At 33.9% G+C, this 19,420-nt stretch overlaps 2 protein-coding genes across 2 annotated transcripts; both read left to right on the top strand.

Moving 5' to 3' along the window:
• The first annotated feature begins 6,267 nt into the window (after window positions 1–6,267).
• LOC109133728 (uncharacterized) lies at window positions 6,268–7,590 on the top strand. Its single transcript, XM_019247436.2, has 2 exons — window positions 6,268–6,376; window positions 6,542–7,590. Exons 1-2 carry the CDS (start codon window positions 6,268–6,270, stop codon window positions 7,588–7,590), a joined length of 1,158 nt encoding a protein of 385 aa, XP_019102981.2.
• Window positions 7,591–10,509: 2,919 nt separating this feature from the next.
• Window positions 10,510–18,686, top strand: LOC104883742 (probable glucuronosyltransferase GUT1). The gene is made up of 8 exons (XM_048637861.2): window positions 10,510–11,093; window positions 12,140–12,286; window positions 12,437–12,501; window positions 13,565–13,634; window positions 15,993–16,211; window positions 17,588–17,731; window positions 17,842–17,977; window positions 18,065–18,686. Exons 1-8 carry the CDS (start codon window positions 10,755–10,757, stop codon window positions 18,292–18,294), a joined length of 1,350 nt encoding a protein of 449 aa, XP_048493818.1. The 5' UTR covers window positions 10,510–10,754; the 3' UTR covers window positions 18,295–18,686.
• The last annotated feature ends 734 nt before the right edge of the window (window positions 18,687–19,420 follow it).

Genomic DNA, 19,420 nt, shown 5'->3' with positions numbered 1-19,420 from the left:
AAGTCTCATCTACAGCCCTCGTCAAGCCATTGAAAAAATCCAACACTTCACCTTCACTCCATCTTCAGACCTTAGAAAAACCAAAGCTTGCCAATTAGATCATTGTATTGGCCAAATGCAGAAAATTAAGTAAGAAAATAAAGATAAAGAGAGACATGTGGTTTAGGGTTTAAGTAATAGAAAGAATGATAAGAGAGTAGTTTGGAGTTTTTAGTTTTTAGATCTGATTAGAGAGAGAGGGGATGGAAGATGTTGGATTGTTTGCATCTAAAGGGTGAGGATGTCGATCCGTATGATGTAATATGACTTGTCATGGGTCGTCGATCTTCTATCATCTATAGTTGATTTGTCACTTAGGTGATTGTTGTAGATTGTTCTTTTGATAAGCAAGAACAAATTATTATTATTATTATTATCATTATTATTATTATTATTATTATTATTATTATTATTATTATTATTATTATTATTATTATTATTATTATTATTATTATTATTGTTGTTGTTGTTGTTGTTGTTGTTGTTATTGTTGTTAATGATGATTATTATTATTGTTGTCGATGATTTTATTATTATTATCATTATTATTATGATTTATTGTTATTATTAATCGAGTCACTTATATAAACCCAATAGTTTGATCATATATTCGTAGAATCCTCTTAATCTGTATATAAATCCATCTGATAAAATAGTTTTTTTTTTACACTCACATATGTAGAAATTTAATAGAAGATAACAAACATCATATTGTAATAAGATTCTTATTAGTCTTATTTGATAATTTCTTTCAATTCAAGTAGATGTTTTGAGTATCCAAATGAATATATCTTTGTGATGATTAACGTAAAATGAAGAATTATTATCTTAAAAAAACTTATTGACTTATATTGATACGTATTAATCTAATTCAACAACAGTTTTCAGTTTCAAAGCATTTAACTTATACATTTATACATTGATACATTCATCAAACCCAGTAACAACATATCAGTTCAATTAGATGTTTTAAGTTTGAATATGCATTTCACATAAGAGATGATTAACTAAAATATTGTATTGCTATCTTGAATTAGCTTAATGACTAACCATTGTCACAGTCATTTAGTCCAACAAGTACTTGGAATCATTCAACTAAATATTATTAGTTTCGAAATGCATTACACTTAAAAGAAGATTAGTCTAATAACTATCCTTTTACATTAACTAATCTATACACTAACCTAAACTTTTATTATATTGTGTTTGCATGCTAATCTATATTGGAAAGCAATTAATTGATCTACACACTAATATGTACTTTAAATGTGATACATTGATCTATACGCTAATACATTGTTCTTGTTAGCATTGTTACTATTACATAATATGGATGCGAGTGATGTGTGTGTTGATGTACAAATATCATAATTAATAGAAAAACAGGTTTAATATATTAATTTATCACTTAAACAATGACACACTTTGAACTACTTAAATATTAGTTGAACACGAGTAATATAGACATTTTAGGTTATAGACTAAAACAAAGACACTTATTCAACTAATGATAATATTATACCATAGTGATACTGACTCGAGTCTCAATAGCTCATAGCGCGAGTAAGATTGGATGCTTAACTTAAATAGAGTATAGTTTTCTTGAATTAGCTTACCGACCAACACCCAAACATTCATCTAATAAAATAACAACACATTTTTTCAGTTCTATTAGATGTTTTTAGTTTCTAAATGCATTTCACATAAAAATTATTAACTCAAATATTGTATTGTTATCTTAAATTTGCTTATCGAGTGCCATTGACACATTCATTTAGTCCAATAAGTGCTCTTAATCATTTAGTAAATGTTTTTAGTTTCAAAATGCATTACACTTAAATACGGTTAGCTTAATGATTATCCACTCACATTAACTATTCTATATACTAATTAATTCGTACTAGCTTGTGTTTATACTAATCTATATGTAAAATTCAATACTTTGATCTATACACTATTCTATACATTAATATATACTCGAAATGTAATACATCTATCTGTACAATATACTGATCTAGTTTAGCCTAATGATTAACCAACTATACATTGATTTTTGTCACATTATACTTGTATTATATTAGCTTGTGTTTATCAACTTTAATCATCATCATCATAAATTATGATCATTCACTATTATAAAATCATCATCACCTTGATAACCATCAATCATCAATTCATGATTAATAGTTACAAGTCAATGTACACATTGAAAACTATATATAGAAAACATAACTTACATAGTAACATTACAAAGTTATCATACATAATTACATTTAGTATCACTAACGTAATTATAATCAACATACAAATGAACAATGACTTTACATTCTATAATGAAGAATTTGTGATAGAAATTTTAATATCAGCCAAATGTACTGTCGAACCTTTGATAAAACAATTTTACAGTAAACTTAGCAACTTTCAAACGCGATTTGTAGACAAATATAGACGCGTCTCTTGAATCTTGATGGTATCGTTGGTTCCGACAAGTTCAACCGATATGACAAAAGTCCAACCGAGTTCAAAATTTATGTAACAGGTAAGTCTTTGACCCGAAACATGAAGAGATAAAAAGATGCATATGACATAACCGATATCAAATTCCACCTAAGGGTGCGTTCTGTTCAACTTAAAAAATTAAGTTTCAGGTCCAATAAGTTCAGATAAGTTCAGATAAGTTGCAATAAGGTCTAATAAGTGCAATAAGTTCCAATAAGGTCTAATAAGGTCCAATAAGTTCCAATCAGGTGCAATAAGTTTCAATCAGGTGCAATAAGTTCCAATCAGGTCTAATAAGGTCCAATAAGTTCCAATCAGGTCTAATAAGGTCCAAATAGTCAATGTTTAATAAACATTTGTATTATTGTCCACTATTTTGTTATTCATAATTTCATATCACTATTAGCGAATTATGTTATTATTAGAATTTTAATTAAAGTACCACAATGATTATATAGTATTATACTTGTATTAGTGTCTATTATTTTATTATTTATTTGCATTATGTCTATTATTTTATTATTTATTTGTATTATGTCTATTATTTTATTATTCATATTACTATTAGCTGATTATGTTATTATTAGAATTTTTTATTAAAGTACCAATGTATAGTATTATACTTGTATTATTGTCTATTATTTGATTATTCATATTGCTATTGATATAATTATAATCATTGTACATCATACAATTCTCAACCAACATCTCGTCCTTCTACAAGCCAAACATAAAAGAAGATATGGAGAAAGCAACTAGTATTTCTTGAACATAAAGTAAGCATAGATAAGCATCGTCATAGCACCCATGAAATAAAAATACATATTAAAAGCATGAAATGTTGTCCTTGAAAATAAAATACATTTAATGCAAGTAGTTCTTATGTCCTAGAAACGACGCCCTTGAAAAATAAAATACATAAGAGATAATTAAGTCGTGTTATGCAGATTTTGAACAAAAAAAGAAAAAACAGAAGGAAGAAAGGAGAAGAAAGGAGAAGTAATGAGAAGAAATCTGAGAGGTGTTGAAGCTACTGTCACTTTGAACATTTTTTTCTCTTTCTTCTAGTAAATTCAAATAAATGAAAGGTGAAGAAAGCTGAAGAAATGAATGAAGGAGTTGTTGTTAGCAATAATGTTCAGCTTATTTTCATTGATTAGGAAAAGGAGAATCAGGCCCATAATCAAGCCCTTTACAATGATAGTTACTGCTTTTGCTCATCTTAGATTAGTAACTACTAGTATTTTATAAAATTATTTTTTTGATTTTCTACTAGTATTTTATAAAATTAAAACAACACTATTAGATATATTAGTGATGAAAGTTATGTATAGGAAAATATATAAATAGTAATTTTTTTGTTAAATTAATTATCATAAGAGATAATTAATAATCATTATTTTAAAGGACGAATTATAATAATTATTATTCATAAAAAAATTTTGAGGGTAGTATTTACGTTAGTGGTAATATTTATGTTATTCATGGTCAATGTTTTTGTCTAATAAGGTCAAATAAGTTTCAATCAGGTTCAATAAGGTCTAATAAGTTTCAATCAGGTCCAATAAGGTCTAATAAGTTTCAATCAGGGTCAATAAGTTCCAATAAGGTCCAATAAGGTCAATCAAGTTCAATCAGGTCCAATAAGTTCCAATCAGGTTCAATCAGGTCCAATAAGTTGAATCAGGTCTAATCAGGTCCAATCAGGTTTAATAAGTTCCAATAAGTTCAGTTCAGGTTCAATAAGTTCAGTTCAGATAAGTTCCAATAAGTTCAGGTCCAATAAGTTGAATAGAACGCACCCTAAGTTGATGCAGTTTTTTTAAGAAACTGAAATTAACTGAATCAGAACTGAAAATAATTGTTTGACTCATAGTAATAGGTAAAAAAATCAACTTTTTAAACAAAAAATGTATGGGTCAAAGAAAAAGACAATTCTAAACTAAAGTGAAAATTGAATTAACTGTGTGGATTGAAACTGAAACCGAAAAAGTTTAAACTGAATCAATTAAATTCGGAAAACAAACTAAATTAACTAAATTGAAGTCAATTAAACAATTTATAGTTTCAAGCAGAAAAACTGGTTAAGGGCCTGTTTGGGAACTAGAATTTCATTTGAAATTCTGAATTTGGCCCAAATCAGGTGTTTGGATACTCAATAATTGAATTTTGAATTGGGCCAATTACAACGCAATTCCAAGTCATGTTAGAAAAAGCTATTTTCAAATCAGACCCCTTCCCCATGTGATTTCAAATTCTGGCCCAGTCCAAATCTCACCCCTTCCCTTCAAAAAACCACGATTCTCTCTCCTCCCTCAATGATAGATTTCTCCCAAAATGAAATTTCAATTCCTGCGGATTCTTGCACGAATTTCCGGTTGATCTGAAAAAAAATTAAAACTAATTTGCGGTTGATATCAAAGATTGAGGAATGATTTTACATCTGAAGGTACAATTTTTTTTCCATGTTTTTCCTACCTCTGTAATTAGGTTTTTTTTTCTAATATAGTCGAGTTTATGATTTGTTTTTTTTGCTTTTTTCATGATTAAATTTGTGAATTTGATGTTTCTTTGGCTATAATCGTATTGCGTTTTAATTATTTATGTCGCATTTTGCGGAATTAGGATTTGGTTTCGGATTTTGCGAAATTAGGTTTGGGGTTTGGTTGTTTAGTGATTCGAATCTGATTGAAAGTTTTAGTCATATTGTATCGTATTTCTTGTTGGAATATATCGTTGTACACTAAATGATAGTCTGTTGTTAAGGTGTTGTTCTTTTCTTGCTACTGATTGTTTGCACATTTTCTTAATAACGTTTTAGTGTTACAATGTTTGATTATAGTGATACAGTGACATTTAGGTGCATAAATACATATAATGCTCCACATTTCACAACTCACACTTGAACAATTATAGATGTTTTAGCTATAAATACACATGACACTGAAACTTGGGTGTTGGTGTTGGTGGTCTGGTCCTCTCTTAAGAGGGAGGGATTGAAGAAGTTGATGATGAAAGGTTAAATGGGGTGGAAGATTAAGGTGGGATATGCTGAAGAAGCTGTTAAACCTGCAATTCCTCCTGCACCACTTTGGTGAGATACTGATGGAAGTGGATTAATGGCTCTTGCACTCTCCTCTGCTAAAGCATCACAGAAAGCTCTGTAAGTTATGAAATTGTCCCTCCTGCACCCAAAATTAAAATATAAAATAAAGTTTATACATACAAATAATAATGCATGCTTAAAACAACTATACTACAAACAGAAGGAACAACTATAAAAGCTATGGAACAATGCAGTTGAAATAGTTACTCACACTAGTTTGTTTTCTTTTTTTCTTTTTTATATAATTTTTAATGGGTGTAGCTAGGTTCATTTGTTCATGCCAGTGGCCTTCTTGACAGCTTCAGTAGCTTCCCCTGCCTTAGTCTTCATCTGTTCACCAGCCTGTATTACATTTTATGAACTGTTATATTCTTGATGATAAAATTCATAGTAATGATGAATGATTAGCCAATAATAATCGCCGTAATTGAATAAAAACGAAGCCAAACCCCTATAACTGATTCCTTAGCAGATTGAAACTGTTGAATGTTGAACTGCTTGTCCCTTAGCTAGGTGGTGTGTTTTTCAATTCCATGTTTTTTGTTGCTATGAGATAGTGATGGGTTTGTTATTTTTATTAATATTTGGCTATTTTTATGTCTCAGTATATAACAAGATACAATATGTCTCATGATCAACAAGTTTCTACTTTTAGAAAGCGAACTAGAGATGACAATGATGATGAAATGGAACTTATTGCAATAGTTAGTGGCTTTATTATGGTAGTAGTGGGTGCATGGCATAATAGGTTTAAGCATAAGGACATGCCTTGGAATTAACATGAACGTGTAATGAAAAGAGCGTATTGGTTGGATTCCCGGCCTCATGAATGATAGAATTTGTAGGGAGCAGTTGCGTATGGATCGGGTTGTTTTGATAAGTTATATCATGTTTTAGTGGCTAAAGGAGGTCTAGTTACTACTAGGAATGTAACAATCTTAGAAATTGTTGCTTTCTTTCTACATACTCTTGCACATGATCTTAAGAACAGAACGATTGGTGTTGTGTTCACTCGTTCGGGAGAAACGGTAAGCCGTCAGTTTCATACCGTGCTCAAAGCTGTGATGAAGATAGGAAACTTATATATTAAGCAAGTAGATTCTAGTGTGACATATGATGGAGACAATAAGTGGAAGTGGTTCGAGGGGGAACTTGGGGCACTTGATGGGACACTTATTAAGATGACAGTTGCAGTTGAAGATCGGCCTAGATATAGAGATAGGAAAGGAGATATTACTACTAATATACTAGCTACATGTGATCCTAGTCTTCGGTTCAATTATGTTTTGCCAGGTTGGGAAGGATCGGCTTCCGATCCTCATATTCTAGGGGATGCCCTCCGAAGACCTAATGGTCTCAAAGTTCCCAAAAGTGAGAAAACCTCAAAATTTTTCATATCTCTCCTTATAATAATAATATTTAATTTAGTTCCTTATAATCTTTTTAATGTCACATATAAGTATCTTCTTGTCGATTTGGGATACTCTAATGCACAAGGGTTCTTGGCTCCATATAAAGGCACTCGTTACCATTTTAACTTGTGGAGAGGAACTACTCCTACAAACTATAAAGAAGTGTTCAACTTGCGTCATTCATCTGCACGTAATACTATTGAAAGAGCATTTGGGTTATTGAAAAAGAGGTGGGCTATATTGAGGAAAAGTATCTTTTATGAGAAGCAAACACAAGTAAGAATCATAAATGCATGTTTTGTTCTCCATAACTTTGTTAGAGAAGAGAATATGGATGAGGAGAATTTGTTATACGAGGTGGATGAGGATCTATCAAATGTTGAAGCTGTAGATACCTTGGAGGATGAAGGGGATGATTTCGTATCAATGACCCAAGCCTCACCTCAATGGAACGATTTTAGAGATCAATTGGCAAAAAAAATGTTTCGAGAGTATCAAGCTCGATGGGGAGCTACCTCACATCCTCTACCTTAGTTATTCTAGTAAAGTTTTAATATTGTAAAAAAATATTATTGGACCTATAGACTAAAGGGTTAGCTTTCTTTGTTAAAGAGCAACACTTTTTAGAACTCTTTCCATGAATTAGCTTTAACACTTGCTACTAATAGTGATTATTTGGTAGTGATCTTTTTTATTTTCTGGTCACAGGATGCAGTGAGTTCTTTTTTTTTTTTTTAATTTCTTTTTGCCATCAATAGGTTGAAATTTTCTCATGTAATAAATTAGTTTTTTAGTGTTATTGCACTGACAGAAGAGAATTGGTACAAATAATCTGTGGACTTATTCTTGTTGCAATTAAGGCTTTGCATTGTTTTGTTTGGATGTATCAGATTACTTGTAAAATCCCTTTATGATAAAAAAGATCACTACCAAAAAGAAATTCAAATGTTGAAGTCTTTATTACATCTATTATGTGGGTATTGTAATTCTTATGCTTGACGAATACGTAATTAATTTCTTGTTCACAAACCATCAGTAATGAGCAACAAACGGAAGGAACCTATGCAAGCTCTTAGAAGAGGCTATGTGGCTTGGAATAAACAGATGGATTATATTCTCACCCGAGTTTTGTTGGAACAACTCCACAACAAGGAAAAAGGAGATGGAGATTTTAAACCCCAAGCCTACCAAGCTGTTGTCGATGAACTAAAGAAAGAGTTGGGCATCCCAATCAACGTGGAGCATGTGAGAAATCGAACTAGACTTTGGAAGAAGCACTATGGTTGCATCACCGACATTAAGACTTATACAAAGTTTAAGTGGGATGATGAAAGAAAAATGATCGTCATCACAATTGAAGATGTAAAGCAATGGGAGGAATATATTAAGGTATCTATTTCAACAAACTTTGCATTATCTTGAATGTTCTAATCTGATTTTTTCGAGTGACTTGTTGCTTGCACTGAATAGTTTACTGTGTTGGTTTGTGCCATCTGCAATTATGTTAATGATGGAGATTTTTTCTTGTTGATGAATATTAAGGTGGTGTTAGAATGCTTATCCTTTTAAGTTTTAGAAATTCTGCAATAATGTTACTTTGAAGGAATAAAAATGACTCTTAGTGACAGATATCTTGTGCTCTTAGTCGCTTGTAAGAACAAATGCTGAAATTAGAGTGATTACTAATATTGATTATCTGATTATACTGGTCCAAAAGGAAGTAATTAGTAATAATCATTACCAGATTATAACCTAGTATTAGGCAGAGCTGTCACACTGTTCCCAGATATGCTTGCACATAGTATCACCAGATTTTGTGTTACAAACTGCCTTGGATTTCAAAACAAGCTCGTTTTCTCAATCAATACCTTTTTTTTTCCCTTTTTCTATTTTCCAAATTTTATTAATACTTAGTTCAAGATATACAACATCAGAATTAGCACATAGGTATCTGAAAAATGTCACTCTTTTTTTTTCTTCATTTTCTGACCCACTTACTATATGTTGAACTGAAGCAACAATTAACAAACAAACAACATTACATTTGTAAATATGGTAGCAAGAACTCTAGCCATTGATCATGAGCTTTGCAAAACTCCATTGGCTATTTGGGAAACATCTTGTTCATACCAATAAGAGATACCAATCTTATGAACTCTTTTATAGATTTACCATCCTTTAAAGGCAAATCCTTGTTCTTTTTCCCTTGTCTTCCATGCTTAAACAGAACATTATTTGATATATGGCTTTACACTTAAGCTTTTCTGCTGTAACTATGTCCACGATGATATTAAGGTTTTCTTTGGATTTAATTTTACGCGTTTGGGCTGCTAAATATCTGAGAATCTGTTACTGCTGTCGTTGATGATTCTTCGTCAATATTTTTGATTGGTTTGACACTATGGAAGGAAGAATAGGCAACTGTCATGACTTCATATACTGAAGATCAGACTGTCATGACTTCATATACTGAAGATCAGATTGTATCTTTGTAATTGAACCGTTTTGATTAGTGCTGCCAGCGTCTATGTTTTCTTGTGCAATTATGTTCTACTATCATTTTCAGGACAACAAAAATGCAGCCTCTTATCGCAACAAGTGCATAGAGAATTGGGACGATATATGCACTTTATTTGGTGCAGATAGAGCTGTTGAGGATGGTTCAGAACAACATGATGAGGCAGCGGACGCCATGGAGGAAGAAATGATAAGTGAAGGAAAGAGCTCATCCAAGGATCCAACAGTTTCGGGCTCTCGCAAGCGCAAAAAAGATAGTGTAGCGGATGTGGTCAACATTTTTGCCGAGTCCTTTAGAGAATATGTGCAAAGCAAAATGAACGACACCCTGAAACCCACTTGTCAAGAGATATATACCGTTGTGTCTGAAGTATATGGCATTTCTAGGAATCAGATTATGAGGCAGTAAAAAGGTTTATGAATGGTAATACCGACGAGTTTCTAATGTTGAAAGAGCTACCAGAGGATGAGAAACTTGATTGGGTACTCTTGTGCCTTGCTGAGTAGTTTGACTCACTTTCATGTCATTGTAGGTTTTTTCCGTTACTTTATCAAATACTACTCTTAAATGTCGTTCTCGATGTTGAGATAACTTTTGTTATAACAATTTTGGATTGTTGGAATGTCAAATGCCTTTTATTTGCTAAGGATTTAATAATTTTTGTTGAATGCAATTACAAGATTATCCAAACAATAGCATGGAATTAGAATTCCGGAATTCAATTCCAATGTTTTCCAAACACATACATAGATTTGAAATATTGAAATTCAATTCCCATGTTCCCCAAAAAATTGGAATTGAAATTCAATTACATGATTTCAAATTTTAGAATTAGAATACAATAATTAAAATAAAATTCGGGTTCCCAAACGCTACCTTGTGAATTGACACCATTGTACTTGTGCACAAATCACAATATAGGGATTGACAAAGTTGTTGCAGTCCAATAACATTTGTTGGTTCCCTCAAAACAAAAACAAAAAATCATTTCTTGGTGCTGAGTGCAAGTTTTCAATTCACCATGAATTAACAAACCAGAACCTTCCTCTCCTCCTCTACCACCAGCACCACCACCCCCACAACCGCCACCTCTCTTGGATCCAATGTTACGATTCCTAACAAAGATCTCCTCATAAAACTCAACCTCACCATACTCACTCACTCCCAACAAAACTCTACGATGCGAAGCTCAACACCCAACAAAGCAACTCCTTGCACCCGCACCCACCAGATTGGCGCTTTAGTCCTTGTAACAACCACCTTCTTCCTCACTCGTCTCTTTGACCAAACTCTCTCTCCTCCTTGTTCTGAGCTTTACTCCTCTGCTTCGCACCCCACTTCACTCTCTTCCATAAGCTTTCATCCATTCTCCTGGCCTGATTTGGGATATGGGTCCCACCTTAATCTTAAGATATACGTCTATGATGAGAATGAGGTTGATGGGTTGAAGGATTTGATGTATGGTCGTGATGGTAATATCTCTCCTGATGCTTGTATTAAAGGCCAGTGGGGCACTCAGGTTTTATCTCACTCTTTTCATCTGTCTATTGTCTATTGTCTATTGTCGCCGAAACCATTTCTTATGATGGTTCATCTTAGCTCACCCCAAATCATTTTGAACAACTTTTTTGTGGGCATTTTGTAGGGGTGTGAAGTTTGTTTTTTTATGCTATTATTCTTGTATTTTTGGTGATTAATAAATACTCTGATTGCTTGTATAGAGTTGTTTCCAGTGTATTGTATGAATCATTCATGGAAAAGAGCGAATTGAATTTGCCGGTTTCATAATGAATTGGTGGAAATGACTATTTTCAGTAATTGTGTGGTGATGAATGAAATGCGGTTTTTTCTGTTAGGAGTTTAATCAAATGCGTGAAGAATATCTTGAAATCAACTTATTCTTTTAGAGTTATGCGTAATTGACTACCATTAACGTGGTAGATGCAGGTTGGGATTTATGTAGTACTATTGTTCTATTCTATGTTACTCGGATATAGTACACTATTGACATGGAACATATGAGTGATGGCAGGCATCTCATATTGCCGGTATGATGCAAGATTGGCAGTTGGCACTAGCTATGCTGTTACCCTGACTATGTGGACATGTATTAGATATAAGTGTAGTTTTGAGGGTTCGATCTAGGTGGGTAGTTTTGAGGGTTCGATCTAGGTGGTTTTTAAGAAGAGTGTTCGTGTGATTTCGGATGGAAATTTCAAGTGTTTGAGTGTTGCATTCTATTTGGGTATTAGTGGTCAGAAATTTGTAGCATATGTTTGGGTGAAGAGTCAAGAGTAACATAGTTGTTTAATTCTCTGCAAGGGCTATATTTTTAAAGTTAAACTTATAATGCTAAGGTCACATCCTATCATCTCTGTCTACACAACAACCATTTTGTTCTTGCTGCCATTTTATGCTTCTTACACTGAACTTTTGTTTGATGTCTAAATGTGTCCTAGCCACAGAGCTTTGCTGCCCTTTCCCTATTATAGAAGCATGTGATGCGGATTATAATGATCTCATTTTGTGATCCTGCTTGTGATTACGTCTGCTATTGCAATGTAGGTCAAAATACATAAATTGCTTTTGAAGTCTAAATTTCGGACCATGAATAAAGAGGAGGCCGACCTTTTCTTCGTTCCAGCTTATGCGAAATGTGTTCGGATGATGGGAGGTCTAAATGACAAGGAAATTAACCAGACTTATGTTAAGGTAAGGAGCTTCTTGCTTGATTTCTACTCCTAATTTGTATGCAAGAACTATGTTCTTATCCTTGTAGAGAAAAATTTCTTTCTGCAGGTACAAATATGTGTAGTTATGTTATCTGGTTGTCTTTTCATGAAGTTTGCAATTTGCTTTTAGGTGCTAAGTCAGATGCCATACTTCAGACTCTCTGGTGGTCGTAACCATATATTTGTCTTTCCAAGGTATGCTGGTGTGACTTGTCTAGTGGATGGTGTTTGTAGTGATAAATGAAATTATTTTTGTGGCTTTTAGTTATAAATGCATTTACCCTCGTACTTAAATTGAAGTAGAACTCAAAATTTGTCATGGATTTGATCTTTTGCTTCTGACTTGGTTTGCATTATGCTGATGCTTTAATGTTATGAATATCAATATTCAGCCTCTCGCACTATTTCAATTCCTAGGCTTAGCTCTCTTATTTCCTTAAACACTTTCTACAGGCTTCTGTTGGTGTTCCTTGTCGAGTCCTGTTAAAAATATTATCATCTTCGAGAAACATGCTAGAAGGTAGCCTGGTAGGTACACCAGTCAAAAATTAAAATAATGAGTGTATTGGGTAATATACAGGAGGATGTTGAGCTTTGTTATTTCTTATGCTAAATTCATGGTTTTTTGAAGCGTCATCTTCTCTTTGGCTTGATTTCTGTTTGCAGACTTGTTAGTTGTTGTATCTATGAGTATCAAGTGTAACAATGTCTATACAGGGTAGCATATGTACATAAGTACATTGCATTTTGTGGTTCAAATATTAAAGTTGCCATTATAAAGATGTTTTTGCCATAGCTTCACCTGCAGTGGCATCTCAGCAAAGGTGTCAGTGGTCTAATTAAGGGTGTGAGATCAATTATATTATTGTGGTATCAGGTCATATGCAGTATTAACAAATTGTTCGTATAATGCTTTGTTCGGGGTGCTTCATCTGTGCTTGCTTTACCTTGGTGCATAAGAGTATTGTTTGAATCTATGTTACTCGCATCTTCATTTTAGTACAAGTACTTGTGTTGGATCCTTGACACTCCAACATGGGTAGGAACAGTTTAACACTTCATTTAGGACCAAAAAACATTTGAACTCTTTTATTGAATAGCAAAGTGTGACACTTGGACATGTACTCATGTCCAAGTATGATGGATTTTATTTGATGACTTGATATCATGTATGTATATTGTGCTATTTGAACATGTCTATAAGTTTTAGTCAGTCTTTTAAATACTTTGATTTGATTATATATTTTCCTTGGTGTAGTGGTGCCGGTGCTCATTTGTTCAAGTCTTGGGCTACATACATGAATCGGTCAATTATACTTACTCCTGAGGTAATTTCCTATGTTTCTGTGTTTAATGTCCCATGAATTTGGTCCCAGAACTTGTGTTGTAGAATAGAAGTCTGGTTGTTGAACTAATCGACTCAGTACTTAGTAGCTCCTTTCCTTAAGAATATTGTTTGCGGTTCAGTACTCTGTAGTCAGATGTATTCCAAACCCAAAAGGACGCAAGATAACCAAGCCGCACTTGCAACCAGACAATAGTGCAGGGCAACCAAAATCCATATAACTCCAGTATTCTTGATCAAAAAATCCCTTAGTAGTGCAGCAATAAGACCAGCACAGCATAGGAAATACACACACAGTTGTTGAGAAGGAAAGCTGGACCTAGATAGATGTAATGTATGTATCTCTTATTTTGCATACTGATTCAAGTGATTCATTTACCATTTGATGATTGATACAAACGATACATCCTTGACTCCTTGTTCTAAAATTTGTGCTTATAACTGTGACATGTGTCCTCCCATTGAATCAAGAAACGTGGGATGAAATATTTTATGGATCTGTGGAGGAGAGATATTGTAACTTCATCCTTTTATCTGCCGTCCAGAAAATAAAAAAACATATGCTAAGCACACATAGTGGCTATTTCTAATCCATCAGTTTCTCATTCACTCAGGGCTTATCTTATTTGCGCCCAGAACAATCCAAAAATCTCCTTCTCATCATATATACCGAAGAGAGATGTTCTGATTTGCAAGATAAACATACATATGCTATGAACATGTAATGGCTATTGATAGTCCATCAGTTATTCATTCTGTAAGTATTACTTTCATCTAATATGCATCCATATCTCCTAGTACCTCCTTCGTCGAAAAGGGGAGGTGGGGGAGAGGAAGCTTGCATATGGTCTACCTTTTTCCGAAATTGTAGCGCAGTGAACCATCACACTGGTTCATGGGAAAAGAAAGGTAGTGAAAGAAGAAGCCTATTTAACATCCCTCCACTGTCTTTCTTAATTATATTTTCATAGCATTTGTCCTTGTAGGCTTGTAGCCTTTTCCATGAACCTTCAATTTTTGCTGTAAGAGATTCTTAGGAGATGCTGTTGCAGTATTTTCTTTCCATCCCTAATCACATTAACAGTAACAATTTGCAAACTGATACCACAGGCTGAATTTCTCTTTCAGAAAAAGAAGAAGATAAGGAGTTCAATAATTTAGAAAATCCTACAATTTTCCAGAAACCTTTGCACCTATTATAATTCTTCATATTAGGGAGCTTCTTGTTGGGCATTTGTGAACACTAGTTATGAGCAAATTACATTTTCCAGAGTTAGAGGGTGGGGAGTATAAATTCCAGATATTATGAGTAGCAACATTTAACAAGTGAGTACAAGTGTGTGGTTGTGTAACACTGGAGTCTGAGGAGTGAAGACGTTGGAACAGTGGGTTCATCGCCATGATCTGGGTTTATCAATTGATCTGATGTGGATCAAACCTGTTAAGAGGACAAACTAGCCTCACTCACATTTTTTTATCGGACTTTGAGTTAGTATGCAGCTTCACTAGCCTAATAACCTAAACAAGTGATAATCTTGTTTATTTTTCACTCAATTATACAAGAACTTTACTTATTTGCTTCAGGACATACACAACACAAACTTGCAGGGAGTCTATACTTCTTTCTATCAAACTCAAAATTCATTATATGTACATAATCGTGTACCATGACATGCCTAATGTAAGCCTTTATGCATTCCAAATGGGTCTAAAATAATCTGATATAGAGCGACTCTTCAACTAAGCAAACGTAAATAGACAGTAGTTCTGAATCCCGTTAAGGTTATGCACACATATGAAATAATGGAGTCTGGAAATTTCTAGACTAGAACAATCTTAAAGCCAATAAACACAAGCTGAAATGCAGATCATCAAAAAGTGTGAAGATAAGAAAAAATAACTGGCTCTAAAAGGTCTCTTTCTATCTACTCACTGTAGGACAACCCTTGCAATTCACTTACCCAAAATCCTAAGCAAATAGAAAATAAAAAATATGTATGATGGTGGAGCAAAAACGCATGAAGCTTGCTGGAGAAGATCAAACATGCAAAGCATGCATCCAGTGCAAGGAACATACTCAACTAGGTTTATATAGCAACCTTGCTTCCTTTTACATTCAAAGCATACGGTGCCAGCAAAAATGCCAAATCAAGCAATATAGTGCTAGATGGCTGCTGCAAACAATTGAGTTAACATAGAACTGCTCGAAGGCCATAAACGAGCCAGGATCCAGCTGAGATCAATCTGGAGCAGTTTCTGCAACAAGCTTGAACATTATTTTCTCCTCCTATTTCGCGTCATGTTCTGTGAACCATCTTCTCATTGCATAATAGTTCTGCAGGGTGATCGTACTGATAAGCGAGATACGAGTGCCTTTAACACGTGGAAAGATATAATCATCCCTGGGAATGTTGATGATGGGATGACAAGAGGAGGAGCTACTCTAGTCCAGCCTTTGCCGCTGTCAAGGAGGAAGTACTTGGCAAACTTTTTAGGTAGGGCACAAGGGAAGATTGGCCGTCTTCAGTTAATTGAGCTTGCGAAGAAACACCCTGATAAGGTATGTCTGTTTCTCTAGTTTTATGATAATCCCTTTTAATGTTTACTTGTTTTTGTATATTACTCTAGTTCTGGATGACTTGGTGAAACCTAATAATAAAACATTCTGTGAATTGTGAAGAAGCTGTTTGCTTGGCTGCCTATGAACTTGTTGATATGCTGTTGCTACTTGATTATACTGATTTATGCAAAAACTTAAATCTAATTTATATGCAGTCTCTTAGCTATTGTAAGATGGACATTGCAATATTGGCACTTGTTCTCTCTCTTGGTATTAAAATTACTTGCATTGTTTCAAGTTTCAAGTGCTGAAAGGAGCTGTTTTGAACCTATTCTCAAGTTGCATCTTGCCTTGCTCTTCAGAGGAGTAGTGCATGAATGTAGATTACGACATAAACCTTTCAGCCCTGGTGTTTTAGAGAGTAACTACACGTTCAGGATCTAAACTCTCACTTTTTAAAACTTTAAGGATCCAGACTTCTAAGTGGCAAATCTTGGGACCTCAAGGGTGATGGATCTTAGGAGTTAAACGTTAGGGCATCAATACTTTACAGAAAATGTTAAACAGAGTATGCACCATAAGAATGAAATACTTCAAAGCTCGAAGTAACATAGATAGTTGAATATACTAATAAAAGCACAAGATGATTTAGAATCTAACCTCTGATATTGTTTGGAAGAGAAGCATGAAATATCAAATATCTTGAGTTATAGCTTATATTCTTTAAAAATGGCAAAGGAGGACAGAGGGAGAAGCCTCAATTTAGTGTTCCCTATCTGACAGTCGATATGGTACTCTATCGTGTCAAGAATGACGTTTTACTCCCTTCCTCTGCAGTGTTGTTTTGGTTTAAAGCAAGGAGTCCAAACCTTGAGGGAATTCAACTTCTATGACCCCTGAGGTCCTAACCAATGTTTAGGTCCTGTTTATAACGTCATTTTATGTATTCTAGAGCCTAGAACTTTTAAATGTTGTATTTGCATAAAAAGTAATGGATTTATATGCCAAATGTATGAATCAATCCTAAGGTAGTGATTCTTTTCTTCAATAGTTTTTCTAAACCTCCAAGAGGTTCGCAAGTTTTCCATACTCCAGACAGACCATTCCAGTATTATTAACTTTGAAAACCTGTTAATTGCAGCATAAGAATTAATCACTTCTAGTTTACTGGTCATAGGAATGACATCATGTTCCTAATCTTGTATTTTTTATTCATCGGTACCTGTATCTGTGTTTGCTTGCCGAATGAATTGCTTTATATAATTGCATCATTGCATGATGGGATTTTGTTGTCTTATTGTTTTACCCTGTAGTCTGAGCCGTGATGATTCTGATTTGTATAGCTCCCAAAATATGTATATTGATCATATGTACAGTTGGAATCTCCAGAGTTGAAGTTGAGTGGCCCTGACAAACTAGGAAGAAAAGAATACTTTGAGCATCTCCGCAATGCAAAATTCTGCCTAGCGCCTCGTGGAGAATCTTCGTGGACCCTTCGCTTCTACGAGTCCTTTTTTGTGGTCTCTCACTCTCTCTCTCTCTCTATCTCTCTCTCTCTCTCTCTCTCTCTCTCTCTCTCTTTTATAGTTACGTGGCAACGCAATCAATCTTGAATAATTCTGATAAACAGGAATGTGTGCCTGTGGTGCTGTCAGATCAAGTAGAGTTGCCTTTTCAGAATGTCGTGGACTATACCCAGATATCAATTAAGTGGCCATCAACTAGAATAGGCCCCCAACTCCTGGAATATTTGGAATCAATACCAGGTTAAACTTTGTTCATATTTTTGATCCGTGATTCAAGGTTTGCTCTGCTAAAGCATTTTTTTTAACCTTGGAGTTGTACTGGTGCAGATGAGGAGATAGAGAATATGATAGCTCGTGGCCGACTGGTGAGATGTTTATGGGCCTACGCTCCAGAATCAGAGCCATGTTCTGCAATTAATGGAGTTCTTTGGGAACTCCAACGGAAAGTTCGACATTTTCAGCAGTCAGCTCAAACATTTTGGTTGCACAACAGAACCGTTGTAAACAGAGATTTAGTACCATTTTCCCATTGGAAACCACCTATGCCTTTGCCTTGATATCATTGAGTGGTGGAAAATTTTGGGGCCTGAGAGTACTTCTCGTAGGAAGAAAGGATGACGCTGCAAATGTAATTTGATGTAATCTATAGCATGTGTAGTAATGGTGATATTGGTTAAAAACTGCGAAGTGCCAACTTTTTCTACTTTTTATGTGCAGTCATACTAGAAGTTACCATGTTATCAAAGGTTAGACTTGGAATGAGAAATCTGTTAGATTTTCACATGCTGTTTAGCATTGGCTCTCAAGGGCTATAGTTTTTTTTTTTTTTTTTTTTTGAGGGGGAAGGGCTATAGTTTTTAAAAGTGAAGTTATGTTGAATTACGCTCAATACAATTCTTTTGTTAATTTTTTTATGTTTTTGAATGGCAAATTTATTTGTCGACTTCAACCGTTAGCAATGATTTGAGTATTGATATTTTATCTGTATGTTTCCCATTTCTGGACGCTAAAATCCACTTTGTATAACAATTCAAGTTGTTTATACTGCGCAATTTGAGTTCTAATCCGCATTTCTTTGTTTTTTGTGGAGGATTTTGATCTACAGCTAATGTGATGAATATATTAGAATCCCGATGCAAATAGGCGGTCTAATTTTAACTTAAAATTAAACGAATTCAATGCTGAATATTTCCAACAAGTCTATTCCATTTCACTCTAACGCAACACTGTTCTAGCCATCCTTTCTCTTCTCCTTTATTTGTTTTCTTGATTCTCGAACAACAAACAGTTTCAAAAACTAACTCGGTAGTCTTAGGGAACGGATTAAACTAGACATTAAATGTATTAAACTAGTCACTGAATGGATTAAAGAATATATTACTGAATAAATTAAACTGGTCACGAAATAAATTAAATTGGTCCATAAATAGATTAAATTGGTCACAATATTAAAAGAAAGTGGCATCTTCTCTTCTTAATATTTGCTTGGGTCGAGCTTACTTTTAAATTAAAAGTATGCGGTCTCTTACAAGAGCAATTGTCCTTCTTTATTGTCACTACTCACCTTGTATTGTTTATAATTTTATGCTGATCTTTGTGGTTTATAATTATTATGAATAGAAAGAAGAAGGTTGAGACAACTTAAGGAGGTTGTGGGATAAATTAGTCTGACTCTTAAGTAAG

The sequence above is a fragment of the Beta vulgaris genome, chromosome 8 (assembly GCF_026745355.1).
Source record: "Beta vulgaris subsp. vulgaris cultivar EL10 chromosome 8, EL10.2, whole genome shotgun sequence".
Lineage (NCBI taxonomy): Eukaryota > Viridiplantae > Streptophyta > Magnoliopsida > Caryophyllales > Amaranthaceae > Beta > Beta vulgaris.
Note: the sequence above shows the minus strand (reverse complement) of the source record. Positions and strands in the feature narration are given on the sequence as shown.